This window comes from Dermacentor silvarum, chromosome 1 (genome assembly GCF_013339745.2).
Source record: "Dermacentor silvarum isolate Dsil-2018 chromosome 1, BIME_Dsil_1.4, whole genome shotgun sequence".
Lineage (NCBI taxonomy): Eukaryota > Metazoa > Arthropoda > Arachnida > Ixodida > Ixodidae > Dermacentor > Dermacentor silvarum.
The window spans coordinates 228,991,144-229,014,297 of record NC_051154.1 but is presented as its reverse complement, the minus strand read 5'-3'; the positions used below and the strand labels follow the sequence as shown (position 1 = coordinate 229,014,297).

General features: G+C 45.5%; 1 protein-coding gene and 1 pseudogene across 1 annotated transcript; one reads left to right on the top strand and one right to left on the bottom strand.

Moving 5' to 3' along the window:
* The first annotated feature begins 15,288 nt into the window (after window positions 1–15,288).
* On the top strand, window positions 15,289–16,651 carry LOC125942091 (uncharacterized; annotated as a pseudogene).
* Window positions 16,652–20,099: 3,448 nt separating this feature from the next.
* LOC119437541 (probable ATP-dependent RNA helicase DDX43) lies at window positions 20,100–21,234 on the bottom strand. The gene has a single exon (XM_037704543.2). The coding sequence runs from the start codon at window positions 21,146–21,148 to the stop codon at window positions 20,135–20,137; it is 1,014 nt and encodes a 337-aa protein (XP_037560471.1). The 5' UTR covers window positions 21,149–21,234; the 3' UTR covers window positions 20,100–20,134.
* Between the last annotated feature and the right edge of the window lie 1,920 nt (window positions 21,235–23,154).

Below are 23,154 nucleotides of genomic sequence, written 5' to 3'. Positions count from 1 at the left end.
CGGTGTTCGCATGCCCTCACATGCACGGTTGCGCCTCTAGCAGCAGGCGCTGGCTCTATATGAAACTGAGGCGGCAGTTTCGTGACCAGAAAAAAACATGGAACGACTCTGTTAATACTGTGCAATAAGTAAGTGCTGCTCAACAGCAAAGCATGACAAAGCCAACAGCGAACAATTAAGCTTGCCTTCCCACGGATGGTATACCATGCACAGTATGTTGCAAACATTTTTATTTTGGTAGGCAATGAACTTAATTTTATAAACAAATAAAATTTTGTACGCTCACAAGAACAAAGATATGCGCCTGGACACAAGACAGACAAAATTACAAATGTGCTAGAACAATCTGTGCCGTCAGGCACAAGACAAAGTGATGGCAAATGTCTTATCTGCACTCCAAATGACATGTGCTTTGATAAGCTTTACCGCAACAGACAAAATGTGTGTTACGCCCAATGACAATGCTACAAGCCCAACAAGACACTATGCATCTATGAGCGGCGCCAAGATGAGATGCCTCTGTACGGGGTGTCACAAAGATGGTGATGGCGGTTGTTGTGCCGTGTACGTGCCCATCCAGCATCGAGGCGACAGGAGCTCCCATACTACAACCCTATCATCGAAGCGACAGGAACTCCCATTTATCTGTGACGAATCAATTCAACACGAGTCATCATCGCCACGAGTCATCATCACTACGAGTCAAGAATACGACGCGGGTGACGTCAGCACCCGCCCCGTCTGAGTCCTGTCAACGAGGAGTCGCCGCCTAGGGGATTTAAGGAAGAACCGGCCCATTGTGAGGACAGAGAGCTGCCACCGGCTGCCCCGTCGGTCTGGTGCACTCTTACTTATATCACCAGCTATTACCTGCTATTACTGCTATATCTGTACATATTTCGTCTCCCCTTCGTCTGCTGAAAGAGTCCGTCCCTCGTCCTCAACACCGAGTCGCAATACTGTGGAGAACAACGTTCATTAATATGAACGTACACTTACTTTCTTTTTGAGGCGGGTTGTCGGCTTCTCGTATGTTATGTGGCCTCTGTGAATAGATACGAATCGATTCAGCATAAAGCCGCAACTTTTGATGCCGACACCAGACCTACCTTTCGAAGCACTACCGATCAGGTCTAACGGCCGGCCAAGCAGTTTGCCATGGCGAGAAGTGGCTGTTGGCCGATGGGACCGGCAAGCTTACACATGCCGTTGCTGAAAGCTTGTCGTTAATATGTTCGTACGAGTGGCTAACCGATGATCGGCTCTGAAATCATGCGTACCGTGTTTTTGACAACCGTCAAAGCCAGCAACTACGGCATCGCGCATGGAAGTTCACAGATTGTAAGTTCCGAACTGCATGTGCAAATGCATGAATTTGCGTGCATCACACGCGTATGCGATAAGATCTGCGAGCCTTCCTGTGCCTAATCGGTCCTTTATCTTCGCACATAGGTGCTGTTTTCATCACCGTTCCCTTAGTCAGCATTGAGTATAGGAATGTTTCGATTGGAGTTGATGACCCGGACGACCCTTGCACCAAGACAGGCGTGCTTCATAATCAGATTGTGGTTTCGCCACGTAATAACTCCAGAATTAAATTTTCTTTTGTTCTGAAACCAAATGAGCGCCCTGGTAAGGCTGCATGCAATGCATCGACCTCAGCCAAGTAATTCACCAAATATGCGAAAAATACAGTAGTAGATTATTGAACACAGTCAACGTGTCCGATTTTTCGGACTCCCTAGGGACCGCGAAAATGTCCAAAAAATCCGGCAGCCCGAAAAAACAAATGCATCCCTTTCACTGCCCCCAAGGGCTCAAATCGCCACAGGCACGTCCGAAATAGCTCTGAAGGCCTGCCAGTACACTTATTAGGCATATCGGTGCTTGTATTGTGACAGGAGACGGCGAGTGCACGCGTGTATAATTAAGGAATGCATACTCTGTCCCGTGACAATTGCCCTCCCCACTCTTCGTATGCTTCACTGCGTAACAGTGCTGTATTGAGGCGTAGCTGACTTTCGGGAACCAATATTATGCAACGCGCTGTGCTTTCCGAGCTTCGAAGCCATTGGCGAGAATTACAAAGACGGAGTCGACGCCATTGCTAACAGCGGCGAATTGTTTTAATGAAAAACACTGCACCGAACAACAAGCTTGGTAACGAACGTTGAAGTAGCTAGGCCTAGCGTTGCCACGGTGGTGGCTACGGCCAGTGCCGGAGGCGCTGCTACGGCTGCCAGCGGATCTGCGTGCAAGAGCGCCGGTTCGAGGCGGCGAGATAAAATGGCGGCGGTGGTGGCTTTGATCAATGCCGTTTCAGACCTGAGGTCATGGCAAAAGTCCGGAAAATCAGATGGCGAAGGGTTTTTTGTGTCCGAAATTTCAGGCGTCCTTATACATTGACTCATATGGTACGGTGGCAGTGCTGCGAAGGTGTCCGAATTATCCGACATGTCCGAAATATTGGGCGTCCAGAAAATCAGTCGTTCACAAATCCTACTTAAAACATCGCATTGCCATGAAAACGCGAAGATACCGAACTTTTGCGCAACTGGTGCAAATGGCACTTGAGTGGGCGCAGCCAAGTCGAATTGTAGCAAAATGGCGCAGTTGGACCACCACTGTACTCGTCATAAGGAAACGTTTTAATGGGTTAAAATCAAGGTAAATGTGGCAGTCATATGTAGCATATAGTGACATGCTCGTTTCACCACTGCAGGTATGGTAGCCTAACTGCATTCTTATGTGCTGTGTTTTTGCGTTTATGCTTTTATTAGTCACGTGCTATTTATGCTTTTTTATTAGTCCCTCAATCTGCAAAGTCTAGATCCGCGCATGAAAAACAAGCAATGGGCTGGTCTGAGCTCCTTCGGCTGGCACTGCAGGGTTGCCCTTGAGAAATAAACTGTCGTCTAGGAAATAAGCTCTTTGAATAGGTTTGTGCGAATGAAGACGGAAAATGTATCTGAGATGACCGTCATAATTATACAAGCGCAGGAAACAACAGCGAACAAACGGGAACACTGCAGAAGACGCTCGTACAGCGCCCGAACGGTAGCAGACGACAGGCGCGAGTCCGTGCCCTGACGTCACGCGAGTGGCGCTCGCAGCGCCCCTTGTAGGTCATTCTCAGGGCTAATATCTGCGTGGGAGACCACACTAGTCCAGTAGTACTGGACAGCTATGGCAAAGTGCAATGTATGTAGTCTGCAGTCTTTTTCCAAGTAGCAGTAAGAACATTAATTTAAAAGCGTACAGCAGTCAAGGGGTACGAGTGAAGTCACTTTCCAGCAAATGATCTTAGCCAGGTCAAGTATGCATGCAGAGGTGGCCCTGCGACCTCCCTTCGTCCCAGACCCCTTCCCGTGCAATGAGGTGTTTAAGCTCCTTAATACACTGCAACATGGAGTACTCCTACACAAAGCAGAGCGAAATGGAGATTCTGTCTCCAGCTGCAAGTAAGCATGCCACTATTTACAACGATTCTGTGTTCAAGTGAATAGCAGCCCCTAATTATTATGGACCCATCGAAAGGTTTTACAACCAGCTGCCCTGACTGATGCTAACCATCCTCATTACAGACTTGAGACTGGCCAGAATGCGAAGCTGATTAGCCTACACACATGGGGGAACACAAATAAGCGGGTGGCTGACATGGCCAAGTGCAAAGACCTAACTGAAGGTATCAGCCTCAACAATAGATGGTGTATAAGGTAAAAGTATATAGCAGCCTGCTCTTCAAAATTTAATCAAAGTGAACTGCGTACAAGGAATTTTAAATATCTCATGCAGTGGTCAGTTGAAGGGGTCAAGCACATAAAACGATTTCAGGAAATATAAGTGATATTAAATTTTGAAATCAAGTTCTGTAAATTTGACTAAGTACTGCGTGGGCTTGCCTTTTTACAAGCAACAACACTGAAACCGTTAAAAGCCAAGCACTAGACATTAGTGGCGACATGCAGTTATCACTGATCAGGTCCCTTCAAATAACCAGCCATGAAACAAAGCTCAGTGCTTGACACCATTTTCTGACAGAAATGCACGTCCGTGGAAAATTTCCCCACGGTGATGAACTACAGATACCATGCAATAATTTCAGCTTTCCACAAGTAAAAACGTCTGAGCTAGCTATCTGATGGTTCAAAACAGTAGCCTGAGAAAGCAGGTGATGGATCGCATACTATTTTATGCACAGCAAGCAACGCCACAAAACACACAGCTTCCGCAACACTTCACACAGTATATGAAACATAGTTACTGCAGGGAACAGACAGTGCAGAGAGCAGCAAAAGGATGAAAGGAGAAAACAAGTTGATCTGCAGAGTTTCTCTGCAATTCACGTGAAAAATGGTAGATACAAGTAAGCAATTGTGGTGTCTGCTGCTTTCATCGGCGCATTTTCTACACTGGTGAGTCACAATAGAGGGTTAATATATGTAATAGGAAGGGGAGAGATGTGAATATTCAATGCTCCAGATAAGAATTGAATACCTCTATTGCAAAGCAAAGTATTCAATTTAAGAATTGCATATTCTATTATGACCAAGTATACAGGGTTACAACTATTCTTGCAGTGCGCCCGATATAAACATTCATGCATCTGGTCCATCAGACACTTCAAATGCCCACTACAAGCCAATTGGGTACTCTCAGACCTTTTTCATTTTTGCTCATTACAAACTTGACAACCGAACAGACTTCCAAGCAGCACTGCATGTAATCAAGGAGAAAAACAAAAGAAAAAAAAATTGGTCAACTTCACCTTTTATGTTTCTTTGCAGTCTCTAGATGCAAAAAAATCATTTGGTATACAACTCTATATTTAAAGTGTGTGCTTTTAAAATATTGATATATGGCAAGAATGTTGCATTTAACATACTTTCCCCAAAAATGATAGATGAATCTTACCTTATCAATGTCTTACACATTCATCTTAGCACGAAGAACTATAAAGGTATTTGAGATGTAATTTTTTCTTGGTAAAATATGCAGTTGAACTGAAAAAGAACATACTGTAAAAGAAAAATTCTTACTTTAAAATTTTCTGCGTCTCTTCCAAAGGTGGAACAATCTTGCCACCAGCAGTGGCAAGATTGACTCATTGCCATTCGCCTCAATCGCTTTCGCGGACTGCATCTTGATGTTGTGCTGCCTTGGGATCTGCGAGAGAGACCAGTTGAGGAGTTTAGCATGACCAGGGGTGGGACTGCCCAAAGTCATTTTGGAGCAAGTAAAACTGCGATTTGGAGCAGTTTAGAGCAGACAAAATTGCATTTTGGAGCAGTGTGGAGCAGACTAAATTCATTTTGGAGTAATTAGGAGCAAATAAAATTTTATTTTGAAGCAGTTTGGAAAGCAACCGAATCTGAATTTTGATGGAATAATGCAATATGCCAGCACACTTGGAAACTACGACGAAACACAGAATAAACAAACACGAAGAGCATAGTACGCATAGAATCGCGCTTTGTAGTTATCGCGTACAAGAATCTGGAAGAGTGGGTCGAGCACGGCGCATGCTTTTCTGTAAAGCCGAAAACATCGGTGGTACTATGATCTCACTATATAATCCCGCGCCGACGCTCATGGTGATAGCAGAAAATGTTCTCAAATTATGCAGTCCAATCGAAGCGGTAAAATAATTTCTGGGTCACCATATGTCACCGCAGACCCAGATAGCCGCAGTAAGCTTTGGGCTGGTATAATGTAAAACTATTCCAAACTGTTTTTATTGCGACAGCAATTATATGGACATTCCAGTGCATTTTATTGCAATAGCAATTATATGGACACTCCAGGCACATTTTTGCCGTCGCTGTGATGTTCCGTATAAGGTCCACGGGCGATAACACTGTAGCCGGGCACAGTATGTGCGAGTGAAAGCATGCGAGGGGAGCCGACGATCGCGGATCAATCTGGTGCGCGCGAGCAAGGAAAGGGGAGAGCAAACGCACCGTCTCTGTCGTGCAAAAGGCCGTGGGAGATGGGTGGGGGGGGGGGGAGGAAGGGGGCGTTGTGCTCCGGCAGCAACTGTGTATTTCGCGACCAGGCGCAAGGGGAACTGACGATCGCGGATCATCGTGCACGTGAAAGGGAGGAAAGCGGGGAGGCAGCACGGGAGGGACGGGGGGCGGCTTCTACTCCGCCAATAACTGCATACTTTGCGCGGCCGCTGGTGCTGTAACTTGAAAGCGATCTGCAGACGGCTCATATGCCTTTGTGCGTGCTGTGTTCTTGCCGCTCAGTTGGCGTTGAACGGATAGACAGCACGAAGGTCACTTCGCTCGCTGCTGCTGTCGCGCATGCTCACGCCAGCAGCAGCGAGCGTCTGCGGACACAAGGTGTGATGTGTTCATGTTTGCTTGTACGCGCTGACACCATGCTTGCTACACAAATTCGGTTAGTAAGTTTATAGGGCCGATAAAACTACTATACTTCGTATAGCTGTCTACTAATTTCCTAACGCAATCGATGCTTTGCCTTTGGGAGAAAAACTGGGACTTTTTATTTTAAGTCCGGCATTCGTTTCATCGCAAATGCAACACTTCTTCAAATTGAACATGATCAAACATGTAACATCAGCTCCATACAACCCGGCCACAAATGGACAAGCGGAGCGCGTGGTTGCAGAAACGAAGATGGCGCTCAAGAAACTGACGGATGGAAGCCTCTCCTGCCGACTGTCACGCTTTTTATTTAAGCAGCATACGACACCGCATACCACAACGCAAAAGACGCCTGCAGAATTAATGTTTGGCAGGCAGCTTCCGTCTCATCTGGATGCGCTACACCCCCGGAAACACACTGAAAGGGGAAGGGTGGACGATATGAGAAAAGGTTACGTGAAAGGTGACAAGGTGTGGATAAAGAATTTTCTGAACAATAACCCCGCCTGGCTACCCACAGTAGTAGTGGCAGAATGCGGCAAGAGGTCCTTTGCAACCATGACTCAGGATGGCAGGCGGTACAGGCGTCACGTAGATCATATGAAAAGAAGATATGCGTTGATTGAAAACGCAGTTCAAGAATCACCCTATCATTCTTGTCCAGGAAATGACTCACCCGAAGACAATCGTTTCACTACAAGACCATTCCTCAGTTCAGGGCCGAGCGTCTCACAGAAGATGCACCCACGGCTTCTGACTCGTCTCCTAATGCGTACCCGGATTTGCCCACTGAAGCAGAGACGCCCGAAAGAACGCAGCGATCCGAACAGTCGCAAGCCGTTCCCGATTGTATACCACGCAGTCGCTATGGTCGTGTTCTGAAGGCGCCAGTGCGACTAGGCATTTTAACATGTCAACATAAAATTGACTAAGATATGTTGGGGTTCACTAAAGGGGGGAAGTGTTGTATATCAGCGTTTGGACGAGCGAGCGAAGACGAGGAGAGCGAAGTGGCACACCCAAGGACTCTTAGCTCGTGACCACGCAGCCGCCTTGAAACGCTCTAAGATGCAATAAAAGGCACTTTACAATAATTTTATATGAATAAATTCCTTTCCATTCCATATGAATACATTCCATTCAAAATTTTTCAAAAGTGATCCTTATTAGACTCCGATAATTGTTTGCCTTGAATTACCCGATTCTTGGCCAATCCCCCATAGTGGGCACGAGCCACTCTCGAAGGCAAGCAAGCAAGCAAGCAAAAACTACAAAGAACCAAGTGGTGGCAAAGGCCAGCTGGGCCCAAATGCGGTTCAGCGCAACTGCAGCAAAGCCACGGGCAGGGGGGCAAAACACTCATTTAACGAAATATAAAACTACAAATTAGAATACTATGCATAAACAGAAAAGCAATAATTATTTTAGAATTTTGTTTTATGAGAAGGTAAATAATTTTATCAAAACAGTCTGCCAAATTAATTTTTTCAATACTCTTGTTGCGCCTCCTGTTTATGAGTATGTGGTGCATTGGCAGCGCGACCTTGCTGGCGTTGTTTCGGTTTACGGCCACAGTGGCAAGAGCTTACGAAGCAATTTCTTATCGCCAGCCGTTGGCTACGGCGCGCCTGGGGAACATGTACAAATAGAGCTCGCCGGTCTCAAAATGCCCCTTTTGCGAAGTTTTTGTCATCTTTGCTCGTCGCTTCTCTGTAACCATTTGGTAAGATTTGCACACTGCTGCAGCAGATTTCTTGCTCCTGTCATTTCCTTCGGCGTGCGGCCGGTGCAAAGTCTTTTTTCATTGTTGTATCACGCTTCACGCTGTTCGTTTGAAGCGCTTAGCGCTTCATTTCAAGATGAGCTTGCAGCATGTGAAGAAACCATTGAAGAAACGATGCTCAGTGGCACATTGCAACAGCGTGGACTGTACCGTCGGTGTCCCACTGCACCGATTCCTCCTGGACTTTCACAGGTGAGCTCTTGTCAGTGACGTCTGCTCGGCAAAGTTCTGTCTTCTCTAGGTCACGACCTCCTCTATATAGAGGAGGTCGTGCTCTAGGCCCCGAGAACAAACAAAAGCGGTGCTGCGAGCGCCGCTCGCATGACGTCATAGCAAGGATTGGCGCTTGTCGTCTGCTACAGTTCGGGCTGCGTCCAGGCGCCTTCTGCAACGTTTCCGTTTGTTCGCTCTCGTTCCCTATGCTGCTGCACTTATGACCGTCCTCTCAAATATATTTTGGCGATGTCTTGGTTAAAATTTATTGAAAGAGCTTATTTTATAGACAACAATATATTTCTCAAAGGCAACGTTACAGTGCCGGCCAACGGAGGTCAGTCCGGAGCGGTGCGAGTTTTTCATGCGCAGTTCTACACTCTGCAGCGGTAGCCGACGTGGATAATAAAAGCATTACCGCGGAAACATAGGATAGAACAATCTAATTAAGCGACCATACTTGCCATGGTGCAACAATCATGTAAGAAACTGGTGGCTATATAGGACTTCTACAACATTTATCTTGACCCACTAAATCTTTTTTGCTCACGACGAGCTGTTCATTGGCAAAATATTGAATTTTCGCATTTATTCACAGAAACGTTCAGCAGTAGCACAAGGACTAAACAACACATCAGTATAGATTCTACCAGCAACGTCTGCTTTTTGAACTGCTTCTCAAAATTATGCCGTTCTTAACCTATTAATTTTAAGCAGCGTTAATTTTAAGTAAAGCTATTTGAGGCTTTAAGCTGTTTGCCACTCACAAAAAGGCACGGACCAATATTTATTCTCTTTTCAGTGCTACACGCTTTAGTCAGTTCAACAACTTAGCGCCGCTTGTTGCTTGGGGAACCGTTCTGACCGATCTACTTGGCGAAACAGACACAGCTGCTCAGCGCAACTTTTTGGGCAAAGTATGTCTTTTAGACCATATGGCTGCAGCCAGCAAGAAGCCGAAGCTTCATTTTTAGTGGTATGGGATACATAGAAAATATCGGCATTCACAGAAGGAGGTCAAAAATCAAGTGAATTCATATGAAGCTCGCATATAAGTATAGTGTTTTGTTTATGAGGCTGGTATATGAGGGGGTCTTTTATGGACTGACGCAGCGAATAGTTCTCAGTTAGTATTAATAGACACCACTGTGATTCGAGACATCGTCATGCAGACGGTAGTTGCGCGACAATGTTGCATGACGAAGCTGCCTGGAAGAGGCAGCTGAAGCTGCACTCTAGTGCCTTGAGTATGTTATAACCATTCCAACGTTATAGTGAACGGAAGGTTTTCACAAACAATGCGCGCCTCGTCATAACTTCATAATGATTGTCGGTTGCTTCCGTTGCGGGAGGTGTCTACCATATCGTCCATATAGACCACTTCAGGCCACTATGAAACATTGCTTGGCTCTTGATCTTAACCACGAACCTTTTCTTTCAGGTGATTGCTATACATACATGAAGCGCGCACTCGTGTTAACAGCCATGTAGATTGCTTTTTCTGGGTGGCTGTTTCGGAGAAAGTTGAAGTAGCAGCAAACTTTTTTCGTGAAACATGCGTGCCTAACTCTTGTTTTTATGTATTACTGCAGCACCCACTTTGAGTAGAAAAACTTTACAAAGTAATAAGAAGCTTGACGAAAGCTTTGCAGACAGTATCCTATTCTAAAATACTGATTTATAGATAATGTTGGCGCCAAATACCAATATGTATTGATGTTCCGTGTAAAACGAAATGTGTGCCATAACTAAGTACTAAAGGAATGTTAAGTTGTTAACGCAATATTTATAAACAAACACGGCGCACCTCTGCATTGCAAAAGCCGTAACCCCTGCAACTCTATACAGCTTCGATATCTAACCAGCAAATTTGCACGATTCACACAGTTGCGAAAAAGAGGCTGCACTTTAGGCGTGATAGCAGAAAGCAGCCAAAACATGATTCGGGAAGTACGGCTGGTACGGCCCATACACCAAGCATGCACAAAATAAACGAGCGCGCGCGGCAGGCTAGTGAGCCGGAACGAGCGGCATCCTGGCCGTGACGTCACTCGGGTAGAGGGCGCCACTCCAACTTCTCGTCGCTAATAGCCTCCGATACAGAGGCGTACCAACTATTTCTCGAGAAGGGGGCAAACCGCAGACGATGTGACTCTCTCACTATATATATATATATAATTTCTAATTACTATTACAATAGGTGAAAAAGCCTGGAAATGCATCTGTCAGGTATTTTTATCTGTAACAGACATATAGACCTATTTTTCAATCACACATGGTGAACCATCGAGGCCCAAACAATTATTTGAATTTACATTTATTTCTTGACGCTATAAAATCTATATGTGATGCAGGGACAAATGGAATTGAGTGCCCAGAGGTCCTGATCTAACCCAGTAGCAGAAGTGCAACGCACAAAGAAAAGAAATGCACATTTGTTGCAGACAATTTTACTATTTAAAGAATTTTACTTGGTGTTTAAGTCTACAGCATAAATGTATCGCTAGTTAAGGTAACAGTACTGTCGAGGTTATACAGAACGAAGTACAATAAACAAATTACTCTCAATACTCAAAGGAAAGAAAGACAGCAGAGGTGTGCGAACTTGGTGAATTACAACCCGATTTCGAGTGAAGCTGTTTTTCTTTTTCAAATAGTCGCACTAAATGTTTGTTTCCTGTAATTACATCGCATACTTTGAAAAGTTACCAGTATATTAGTGTTCCGTTTGAAACCTGGTCCCCGTGTAACGCTTTGAAGCCCTTTTTGCTGGGAAAAAAACAGTAATTCATCAATACACATCTTACGTCGCCAGAAAATTTCATGATGTCCTCCCTCCCTCTCCCCCACCCAATTATCGCTACATTTGATATCGGTTGAGTTCACAGTTCTCCCAGGCCAGCCGGATAAATTCTGCTTTGTTCATAAAACACATTCGTAAAGCTCTGGACTGTTTGCGTGCATTATTTACTGCACTATGATAATTAGTCTTTTGTCATAGAAGTTTACTTACATTGTACCCATACCGCGCCCATTATTTTCGCCAAATATAAACAGTGTTTTGTCTAATTCACCAAGGACATCGCTAAAACGAACTAAGAATGCCTTATGATGCATGAAAGTATGGAGAGAAAACGACGGCTCAGCAATTATTTGCAATGCTTATGAGTCCACTACTAAGTGGTTCGTTTGAAAAAGGAAAGGTTAACGCTATCTTCTGCAGCCCTTGAGGGAGCACGGCTCAGCACCAATTCCACCAGGAACGTAAAAATTTTGTCGCAGATCACATTTACGATGACACCTCTCCCCTTTCCATGGAATATAAATTTGTTGTAACCAACAGCTACGTTGGAACAATGGGAAGCATAGCTGAAAGTGGCCACATCACACGCTATAAGAATTTTTTTTACAAGGACCGAATTTGATCCAACCGCTTGAACTTCACACAGAGAGTTTTCATAGCGTACCACCAATTTTTGCAAAATTTGGTCTTGGTAGTGTTTATAGTTCTGTCAGGAGAGTGGCCTCAATTCTACCCCACTCTTTAGACAGGTTGCATACGTAATTCATTGCAAAAGCCCCAATTACCATCTATTTTGAACTTTACCTACACATCCTTAGAATCGCAAAACGTGAAGCTGATTCCTTTAGTTCAGTTGAGAACACCAGGCGAACCCAGTATATTCGGCATGAAAAAGTAAAAAGAAAAAAATGACGGTTCAATAATTATTTGTAACGCTTCTACATAAACGAAAACCTTAAAACTTTGCGACACATTGTACTTAAAATGCAGCCTATTCTGTCAAATTATAAAATCTCTTAAGCACACAGTTATCTTGAAACATTGGGAAACCCAGCTAACAGTGTGATACTTTCGAATACTTGCTTACAGTTTTTTTAAAGCTGCATTTGATCAACACGCATTTACCATCACGCATAAACTTGGCATATTGTTCCCCATATGTTCGCAAAATTTGACCTCAGTTGTATTTGTAACTATCACAGCGCAGACGTCTATTCTATTGGAAATGGCGACCTTAACTCACTTACTTGGGACATTGCCTACCATGCCCATACCATGCAATACTGCCCATACTTTGTCTTACCCATACTTATTACCCATACTTTTGTATTTTTGGTATTTTTTTGTATTGGATGGTATTTTTGCAGGAGGAAGCTGCGGCGCGCCGCTGTACGAGTGGTAGAAATGCTGGAAAATGGGCTTGTGTTCGAGTTCGCGCGTAATAGAATTATGTTTTCTTGTATATTCAAACTACAATCCGACGCTATCACGTCTGTAGGTTTGGTTAGGTCGTACTTTACGATTTTTCTGGCGCATCCCAGACAACACACATACATCCTAAGGATGTTTGATGGACGTCCTTGTAAGGTCGTTGAGGAGATCCTAGGGATGTTCTTAAAATGTCCTAAGCTAATCCAGAAAGCCTCCCATGTGAAACACCAAAACATGTCCCACGGAGGTCTCGGCCAGGCCTTTTTCGGATGTTATATGGATGCAGGATGGAGGTTATATCACTGGCTCGGGACGTAAAATGGATTAGGGAAACCTGGCGCCATCTGCCGTAGCGACGCGACAGTTTTGGGGAGGTGGCTCCGCAGCTCGGCCGGCTCGATGCGTATTCTTTCCCGCACGCTACACGGTTGAAGCCGTTTTGCTTTGTTCACCAGCCTCCCTTATTTTGTTGGATACGTCTTGCGACGGTGCAATGGCATGCGCTTCATCGGCCAGCATCGACATTAACGGAGGTTAAAAAAAAGGCAAGTGAAACTGGCGATACTGCTGCGTAAAGGACTGTCACAACCATGAAGGCCAGCCCGGTATAAAGTTGTACAGGTTTCCTGGCAAGTCTTATGAAATCGAACGGCGAAAGAAATGGATCGCAGCTGTGAGGAGAGTAAATTCAGATTCTTTTATATTTGTGAGAAGGGTTTGTTTTGTAATTCGTGCTACACATGCGTGTTTCGCAGCTCGTTGTGCAACGCCAGCGGCCATGGCCAGCTGCTGAATATTTAAAAGAAATTTGTCACGACTGTGCTGATTTGTCGACTGCTTGACCTCACCATAACATTCGGTGTGATCAGCATTGCATTGGCATGTGCGATGAGCAATATTTTATCCAAAGGAAGCCTATTTTGTGCTGGCGAGCGCTAATTCATAGACAGTCCTTGTTTCGGCCGCTGGCGTTTGAGAGGCGCGGTTTCACATGGTGCGATTTTTCTTCTGATTTACATTTGCAATATAGCATTGCAAAAGCAAAGCACATATGTAAGCAAAGGAATTCGCAAGCGAAATCGTATCTTGCGAAAGGGGCCTAATGAGCCTCGATCATTGCACATGACGAAAAACGAACATTCGCGTCATGTAAATTAACATCACCTAATTAATAAATCTCGTTTTGCAGCGCAGCAGATGGCACGCAGTCAATGTCAATCAAGATCGCGCCTAACCCGGATCACATTTCTCAATTTGGATCAAGCATAGTCACTGCCACACGGTTTAACAATCCCAATCGAGTTAGTTTAGCTCACTCGACAATACCCTGCTGACGGCCGCCTACGAGTGAGCGTGTAGCTGCATGTGGTCCAGATCGAGCTGTATGACAATCTAAAGTAACAGTGTGACATCAAATGATAGGCCGCGGTGTACAACGCGCCGGAGCGAAAAGAGGCATGCATTGCCAACAGTGAGGCGTCGATTAAAAATCGGTCAACCACAACGTTTTCAGGGTGCCAGTTTAGTGACTTCAATTTTAGTGTAACAATAGGTTTTACTTACGTGAAGAATGATTTCGTATAGTTGCTTTCCCTGCTGCGAACGGCACTTCGCGTGAGCGTCCACTTCTTCCACAGAGCTAACATGCGAAGCAGCGCAGAGCTTGTCTCTGCTGGTTAACGCTGCTGCACCATGAAAGTACTCGTCTATTCCTTTAACACGCCTGAACCCCGCAAAAACTATTTGGGACATCACAGGGGCCAGACTTGCAATTTCACGTACACACACACACAAAAAAAAAAGATGGTGGATCCCGGATACACGTGCGGCTTTCGGATACGTGTACACGTAGTTTCGAAATCTCGCGGTCTTCCCACCTTCCCAGTTTCCCGCCGCCCGCCACATGCGGCGCTGAGCATTGCGGCACCTGCAATAAGACTAGCCTAGAGCAGAGGTTTATAGTTACAGCTCAAGGTGTTCGGCTAGAAGGAGATGAGGCAATGGAACATATAAGAAAAATGATGACAGAAAAATTTAAAGAAAGGAACGTAGCATGTGCTCAATCAGGTGAGGATAGACTGGTTAGTGCAGTAGCTCCACTTGAACAAAGCGAGTGGGAAAGGGCAGAGGAGAGGGTTCCTAGTAGCACGTCGACAGGTCCTGATGGCATCCCAATTATGTTAATAAAGACATTGGGCCTGAAATCTAAGAAAGCATTAAGAGAGGCAGTGAGCAAAACGATAATGGAAGGTAAAGCCCCCGACGGGTGGAGACTGAGCAGGATGAGCATGATATACAAGGGAAAGGGAGACAAAGCCGACATAAACAACTACCGTCCCGTAACAGTGATGTCAGTGGTTTAAAGGGTGGTGATGCAGATTATAAAAGACAGACTGCAGGCATGGGTGGAGATCGAGGAGGTGCTGGGGGAACTACAAAATGGGTTCTGGAAACAAAGAAGGTTAGAAGATAATCTATTCTCATTGATGCAGTATATTGAAATAGCAGAAAAGGAACACAGGCCCCTATGGCTCACATTTCTGGATATCAAGGGAGCCTATGACAGTGTAGAACTTGTGGGACATACTGGGCACTCTAGATGTGGAAGATGGAGTAAGTAATCTTTTAAAAGATATCTATAAAAGTAACAAGGTGCTTATAAAATGGGAAAACAAGGTATCTGGGCCTATAGAGATACAGCAGGGGCTTAGGCAGTGGTGCCCTCTGGCACCTCTGTTGTTCATGCTGTATTTACAAGGATTAGAGAAAAAATTAGAGAGGATCGCACTTGGCTTCAACCTTTCCTTTTTCAAGCAAGGAGAATGAATTAAACAGTCATTACCAGGACTTATGTACGCGGATGACATTGTACTTATGGCTGACAGCAAGGAAGACTTGCAGAGATTAATGGACATCTGTGGTAAAGAGGGAGATAGCTTAGGTTTGAAGTTTAGTAAAGAAAAATCGGAAGTCATGATTTTTAATGATAATCAGGGCAGCCAGCATAGGATACAAGAGGTTACGCTGGAGGTGGTGGATAAGTACAAATATCTTGGAGTGTGGATAAACAATGGGGCTGAGTACCTAACGGAACATGAAAAATATGTAACGACTAAAGGTAGCAGGAATGCAGCTGTGATGAAAAATAGGGCACTGTGGAATTACAATAGGTACGAAGTGGTGAGAGGGATTTGGAAAGGTGTGATGGTCCCTAGTTTGACTTTTGGTAATGCGGTCCCGTGCATGAGATCAGAGGTTCGAGGAAGGTTGGAAGTCAAGCAGCGAGGGGCAGGTAGGCTTGCTTTGGGAACACATGGAAATACACCAAATCAGGGAGTACAGGGTGACATAGGATGGTCGTCATTTGAGGGCAGGGAAGCTAGCAGCAAGATAGAAATTGAGGAGCAATTGAGAGAAATGGCAGAAAAGCGGTGGGCAAGGAGAGTTTTCAGTTATTTGTACATGAGGAATGTTGACACAAAATGGAGGAAGCGGACCAGAAAATTGTCAATCAAATATTTGGACTGCAGGAGGGGTGCAAACCAGGAAACAGTGGTTAAGAAAAAGGTTAAAGAAACAGAGAGGGGTCTATGGAAAACAGGGATGCAGACGAAATCGGCACTGAGAACATACAGAACTTTCAAGCACGAAATTGCCAAAGAAAATATCTAGGATAATTCTAGGGGAAGCTCTTTGTTGTTTGAAGCCAGGTCTGGAGTATTGCGGACTAGGATGCACCGAGTCAAGTACCAAGGTATAGACACGTTGTGCGGTGCATGTGGAGAGGAAGAGGAAACGGCTGAACACCTCATACTTTTCTGTAAAGGGCTTAACCCTACAGTGCAAAGCAAAGGGGCTGATTTTTTCAAAGCATTGGGGTTTAGGGACAGTGAAGGCAAAATAGACTTTAAGCAGGTAGAAATAACCAAACAGAGGTTATCTGATTGGTGGATAAAATCAAGGCAGGGGTGAAATTTCACCCACCACAAAGTACAAAATATGTTAATAGTCACGGCTCGGTGGCGTATGCCACCGCCCGATTTAAAAGGTTCAGCCTCATCCATGATGATGATTTATTGGCATCCCCTTTGAAATGGGGCGGCGACAAATAGTCACCTGGCCTGCTTGATTTAATTGGGTATACTATACCTGTTCTTTATCTAGCATTTTTGTATACCTCTCATTATTTTTATTTTTTTTTTAATTTACCTTGTACCGCTGCCTATGATTTTAAGAGATCAGGTTGTATCCATCTTTTCCTTGCTTTTTTTTCCACCAGTACTCTAATCATCTCTACCTGATCTCTACGGCTGATCTGTTTATGTTTCCTTCCACTTTAAAGCCAAGCGCTTCTGGGAGTTGCACGTTACCTACGGTTCTCGCAGGGTGGGTCCCGTCGCATTCCATCAGGATGTGCTGAGTGGTTTCTGGATCTTTACTGCAGCATACACATGTCTCATCTAGTTCCGAATATTTGTTTCAATATGTTTTCCTCATTAGGCAACCGGCTCGAGCCTCAAATAGCAAGGCACTGCCCTTTGTGTTATCGTACAGATTTTCCCTTCTAATTTCTTTCTTCTCACTCTTGTAGATCTCCATGGTCCTTTTTGTTTCCATTCTTTGCATCCAATTCACTGTGTCTATTTCTCTCCCTTTCTTTCTGATGACTCCCTGGTTGTCTATTTACAGTTTCAATTAACCTGTACTTGGTTGCCAACTTCCTTGACCTCTTCTTCCATTCTGTGTCCACGTTTTTTTTTTATGCTACAGATACTTGTCCACTTTAGCCGCCCATTTATTTTCATCCATGTTCCTGAGCCTTTCTTCAGAACTAATTTTGCTCTGTGCTTCTCTGACTTCAAAAGATGCCCAACCCATGTCACCCTGCACTGCCTCATTTATGGTATTACCGTGGGCTCGCAAAGCCAACCGGCCTACTGATCTTTGGTTCACTTCCAAACCCGCCAATATATCCGATTTCCAATATGCCGCCGCCAAGGATGGTTCATCATCGCCACTAAAGGCGGACAAGTCTGGTGCATCTGCTAAAGCTTCTAAAGGTTCGCCACCGGACGAAAATATGTGACTCAAGTCGGTCACTATCTTATTACGGTAGACGCGCCGATAAACTAGCCCGTATACTAACCAGCATTTCAACAAATAAACGCAGTGACCAATACGTTTTAAGCGTACAAAACAATTACAGCAAAACAAAGCAAAAAATAGGTGAACGTCAAGAATAAAACACGGCCAATGAAACAGAGTGCAGACAATCATTTAGTGTTGTTATTTTCAGACGACATTGCTTCTCGCTTTTCGTAGTCACCGTCGCTCGATGTCTACATCGGCTTCGTACTAAGAAAGTATACAGAGCCAAACTAAAGAAGCAGAATAGCTAACGCGAGCACATTGACTCATGAGAAACTATACATGCGTGCAAAAAATAAAAGAAAATGGCTGCAAAAGTATAGAAGTAACGTTTGTATTCACCTTTGCAACCGAACGTTTGCCTTCGATCCTGACCGCTTTTTGCGACCAAAAACCGCGCAATATGTTGCTCAGCCTGGCTCGGCTTGGGTTGGCTTCGACGGCAAAATGATGACGAAGATATCGTATTTATCAAAAACTAGATGTAAAAATACAAGCATTTCTGTTAGTGGGAAACTTTGGAACTAGATTTTATTACAAATGCTTTTGTTAATGATGGTGTTACACCTTACGGCGAGCGACTGCTGCTTTCTCGAAGGCTATGCTACGTAGCTATGCTTCTGTTCCTTCCGTCATTCTCCTCATGGCAGGCTTTAGAAGATATGTCCAGAAGCACGGTGGTAGCCAAAAGCCACTACAGGAGCTGAAATGACGTCATAACGTCATAATAGCTATATTTTATGCATCAAATGTGTATGCACCACTCCGCGACGGCTTCCTATAACAACTAGCACAAATCTCAAAGGCCATACTTTTTCTAGTTAAATGGGCCAAAAGCGATAGCGGAAGCCCGGAACATGTCATGTACGGCGAAATTTGCGGCTTACATTACTGACAGCGAGAATATTTATAACTTCCAAACACAACAACTGAGCCCTGAAATTTGCCCTTTTCGTCGATGCAAATATTTATAATTTGTCCTCAAGGTGTACAGAAACTCGATCCATATGTCAGCGTTTTTGGTTTAGCCGCGAAAATAAAAACAACGAAATGCACAGCGCCGTCTTCTGCGCGTTTCAAACGTGCTGCCGGCCAACTCTGCCAACATATTAAATCATATCAAATCAATCTTTATTTTCCAGTAAAAGAATCAGAACTGGATGGTCATTGTGGGCTAAAAGCTTGACGGGGCGCAAAAGACCTTACATGGCAACATCAACTTGGCACATGATCAAACACTGTAGATGATATATACATATATGTGAGCCAAAAACATAATAGTCATGACTGCATTATAAATAACTATGTCATAGTGCATCGTAGTAATATAGTGTACTAGTACTATATTAGTAATATAGTAATTAATATAGTGTAATATATATTCTAGTACACTGTAGTAGTAATGACAGCAAATGCATGGATGCAGAAGAAAAAAAAAACATGCGTTTCTGTTCCACGCTTGATATAACATCAGCAATTGTTCATTCTTGGGACTTCGCTCGTAGACTTCGCTGAATCCTACGTCCTATGGATGCTCGTGGAACGTATTTCATAGGACGTGGGATGTCAGGGCCGCGATTTTGTAGCGATCGATGCATTCTATAGTCTTATCACCCACCGCTCACGGCCGGCTGATCCCTTTGATAACGCGAGCGGACAGCCGCTCTGACCACAAACAAAACGCGATAAGCGCGAAAAGGCATTACCGGAAAGGCTTCGCTACAAAATACCGGCCCTGGATATTTTTCGGACGTCCGCGGGATGTTGTGTGCTCTCTGGGATTTTACTTTCGAGAAATTCGAGTACGTACGGAAGGCCTGCATGGTCGGGGTGGTTCGGAATGATTTTCTCAGCCGCGGACGCCGCGCGCCGACACGGCCCGAGCACAGTCGACGCATTTGCAGGCGTTCGATTCTCTTCATGACTCAGTCGCACCGAACAAAGGCTGCTAATTTGGCGAGCTCAAAAGCATAACAAAGCTGTGCATCATTTAAACGAGAGAATCGGTGGCATACGCACGGCGCAGCGATCATCATGCGACAGCTAGGTCTCGTTCAGATAGCAGAACCACTATCGCGTACTATACTGGATACGGACAATACCCCCGAGCCCACGTCGCGCGGCCAGGGGCCCAGCGTGGTCGCGTGTGGCCAAGGGTGTTTCCAATCGCTGGCCCAAAAATTACTAGAAACGACATGTTGTAGACCAAGGGTAGCTCGTGACAGGCGCAGCCAGGCAATACCACCTATACAACTGTTGTTGGGCCAGGTATCAACAACAACAACAACAAAAATTTATTAGCACTGGCAAACTTGCATATAGCTAGCCCCCACTAGCCCAACAGTTTGACCGCTTAATTTCTTCTCAGCGGTGCTGGCGGTCAGCATGCTGACGCCTAGAATAACGACTGTCGTACCTCGCAGCCATTTTGCAGAGTGCGGCCGGCACCACCTGCTTCGCTTCTTGGAGAATGCGGACCAGCTCGGGAGCATGCATCCAGTCATTGCGAGTAAACAAAGTTACCGCTTCTCCAAACCATCCTGCTCGTCCGGTCCTTCCCACGCGGTGGACATACTCATCAATGTTGCCAAAATCAAAATTGAAGATGTGAGTTACGTCCTTGATGTCTAGTCCTCGGGCTGCCACGTCGGTAGAGATCAGAATTCGGATCTTCCCGCTCTGCAGGTCTTCGATTGCCCGTTCACGGTCACTTTGCTCACGGTCGCCGTGAATAGAGTCGCAGTCGGTCCCAGACAAGACAAGTTCGCCCGTCAGCCGGTCCACCATTGCATTAGTGCCCACAAAGACGATCACCTTGTGTTCAGGCTGAATACAGCCAAGGAAAGTGAGAAGGTGGTGTCTTTTTTCACTCTCGTCGCAAAGAATGATATTTTGCGACACACTCTGAACTGCCGGTGGGAAATTGGCCCAGCCCGTTCTCTTTTCCTCATCACTCCTGGCAAGCAGCTCGTCCCAGTTAAGCAGAGGTAGTTCTTTTTCCTTCATGTCGGGGTCTTTTTTCTTGAAGCACGTTTCAAGTGGCGGTCGCTGTGTCAGTTTTTCGATGCTGTCTCGTGCTTTCCGGCGTGCTTCTTCTCTTCCCGCAATCTCCAGGGTGGTTTCAAAAGAACCAACGAATTCTTTTATGACCGTAATGCAAGTACGCGTGTCTTGCTCGATCTTCCGGACGTTGTTGCCACTTCTTCCAATGATTTTTCCTACGCACCGACTTGGTACGACGATTTCTTCTATATATTCACTAGGATAATTGTGTCTGCGTCGTCTGATGAAGCGGTAGATTGGGACGGTAGGAGGATCGTCGGGACAAGCATCCTCTTCCCAGATGTAACCAAGGTCTTCGGTACTGCCGGACGCCATGGATATGTTCGACGGGTGCACTCACGACACGAAATCGCGACTGCACCGCGCTTGTCAGACAGGCTTCTGGCTGACCAGTGCCTGGCAGCCACATTCGATGGCAGCACGTGCTAGCTCGCGCTGCAGGCGGAGAGAAAAAAGATGTTTCAGCTTTCATGACACAGCACATGAATTTATCGATTCGCTTTAGTATGATGACTGTTCTACTGTGAACACAGATCAGAATACATCTTCCCCGATTATTTTTTTAAAGCGAAGCTTTATATGGCGAGGCGAAACGAAAAAGCACCTGTTGGCTCGAGCGTCGTCGTCTTCTTCGCAGCTGGTTTGTTGGCGCCCCTCGGGTTGCGCTCGTGCTCGGCACGCGCTCGTGCCACTGCTCCCGCGTTCGTCGTCGTCTTCCACAGCTGGCTGCGTTGGCACTCATCCTTACAGCGTAGAATATTTCACTTCTCTTCTGTCGTCGTAATGGGGAGGCCGCGTGTGCGGGGGTATGAGCCATTGCTTAAGGGAGTATGAGCCATTCATTGGCTTACGTAACCGACAGATTAAATTTTGCAGCAATTAAATTTCAAAGAATCGCAAGCGGCCAGTGGCGCACCGACGGGGGGGGGGGGGGGGGGGGGGGGGGGTTTCGGCGTTTGTAACCCCCCCCCCCCCCCCACTGAGGCCGACTTAACCCCCCCCCTCCCCTCCCTTTTTGTTTAACCCATTTTCTTTCCTTGCGCATTTGAGTACTGCAACTAAGATGTAAGACGCGCAATCGTCTGCACACTCGCAAAAAGAGCATTTTTTGACAATTTCCCGTGAAGAAATTGAAATTATAATGCTGTGTAGATGGTATTTGCAAACTGTGAACCCCCCCCCCCCCCCCCCCCCCGGCAGAGATCCTGGGTGCGCTACTCTATTTCTCAGAGTTAACGTTACCGTGTTAGCGTGGTGTACGTAGTGTACGTAAAACATGGCGGCGGTCCCGGTCGCCCGCTTCGAACTGAATTTGGCGTTGTTTTTGTAGAATTCACTTCGTTCGTAGCAAATGACTGCGTAAACGGCTTTTGCTTAGTCTCATGCCGCTTCGCCGAGAGAGTGTTATGGCTAATCTTGAGTAATTTTCGAGATCGCTTCTCGTTTCGAACGCGCCTAAGCCTAACGAGAGAAATATTTTTTGAGATGCGAGCGCTATCTGTCGCTAAAGTCGGGAGATAGGCGCGACGACGGCATATGGCCTCTGAGATGGGAGAAATTCGGAGGCTATGGTAGACAGCTTGCACTGCTTGTCTGTTTCGTTGCAGATCGACGGATATGTGAAGTAAAAATACAACGCGCTCCTGGCTTCCATTGCGCTGCCTATCGCACTTTCCGGACGCACACACACACAGAATTAGGTGCCCTGTGTATGCGAAATTCAAAGCGAATGCTGCTAACCACGCCATCAAGCAACCTCGAGACATCGAACGCAAGCGACAGCGGCGGACTGCGGGCATACCGTCACTGACGTACTCGTTCTCTCCGTCGCAGCCGAACGTGTGCGTTATCTCATTCAGAAACACAAAGACGGAACCAATAATTGAGAAATACTTTAATGAACCGTCGGGATTAACCCAGTGATAAACACCGGGGCCGCCCGTTCCAGCTTCACTGGTTAACCATCTGTACGGATTTCTAAACCTTTCTACTTCATTTTCTCCAAACCGATCAATACTTGGCCGATCCCCCGCGATGGGTATGTGAAATTTGTACAGAGGATCATCATCATATCACGCAGCATGTAAATGTCCTGAGAGCACTACGGGGTGATCCTTTTTAAGTCCTATGATTTAAAAAAAAAATTGCCTGTTGCAAATGACAATTATATACTCCATCTCACAAGCTGATTGTAGCACTGCCGAATGTACGAGGCGTGTACACAGGCTGTTCCTTGCGCAGTGGTATATAGTTCCCGGAGTAACTGACTGATTGGCCACATTACTGACTGACTGAATAAACTTTATGAAAACCAGCAAGAG

What these genes read in the sequence shown, in the direction of transcription:
- LOC119437541 (XM_037704543.2), bottom strand. Translation starts at nt 21,148, where the DNA reads ATGGCGTCCGGCAGTACCGAAGACCTTGGTTACATCTGGGAAGAGGAT.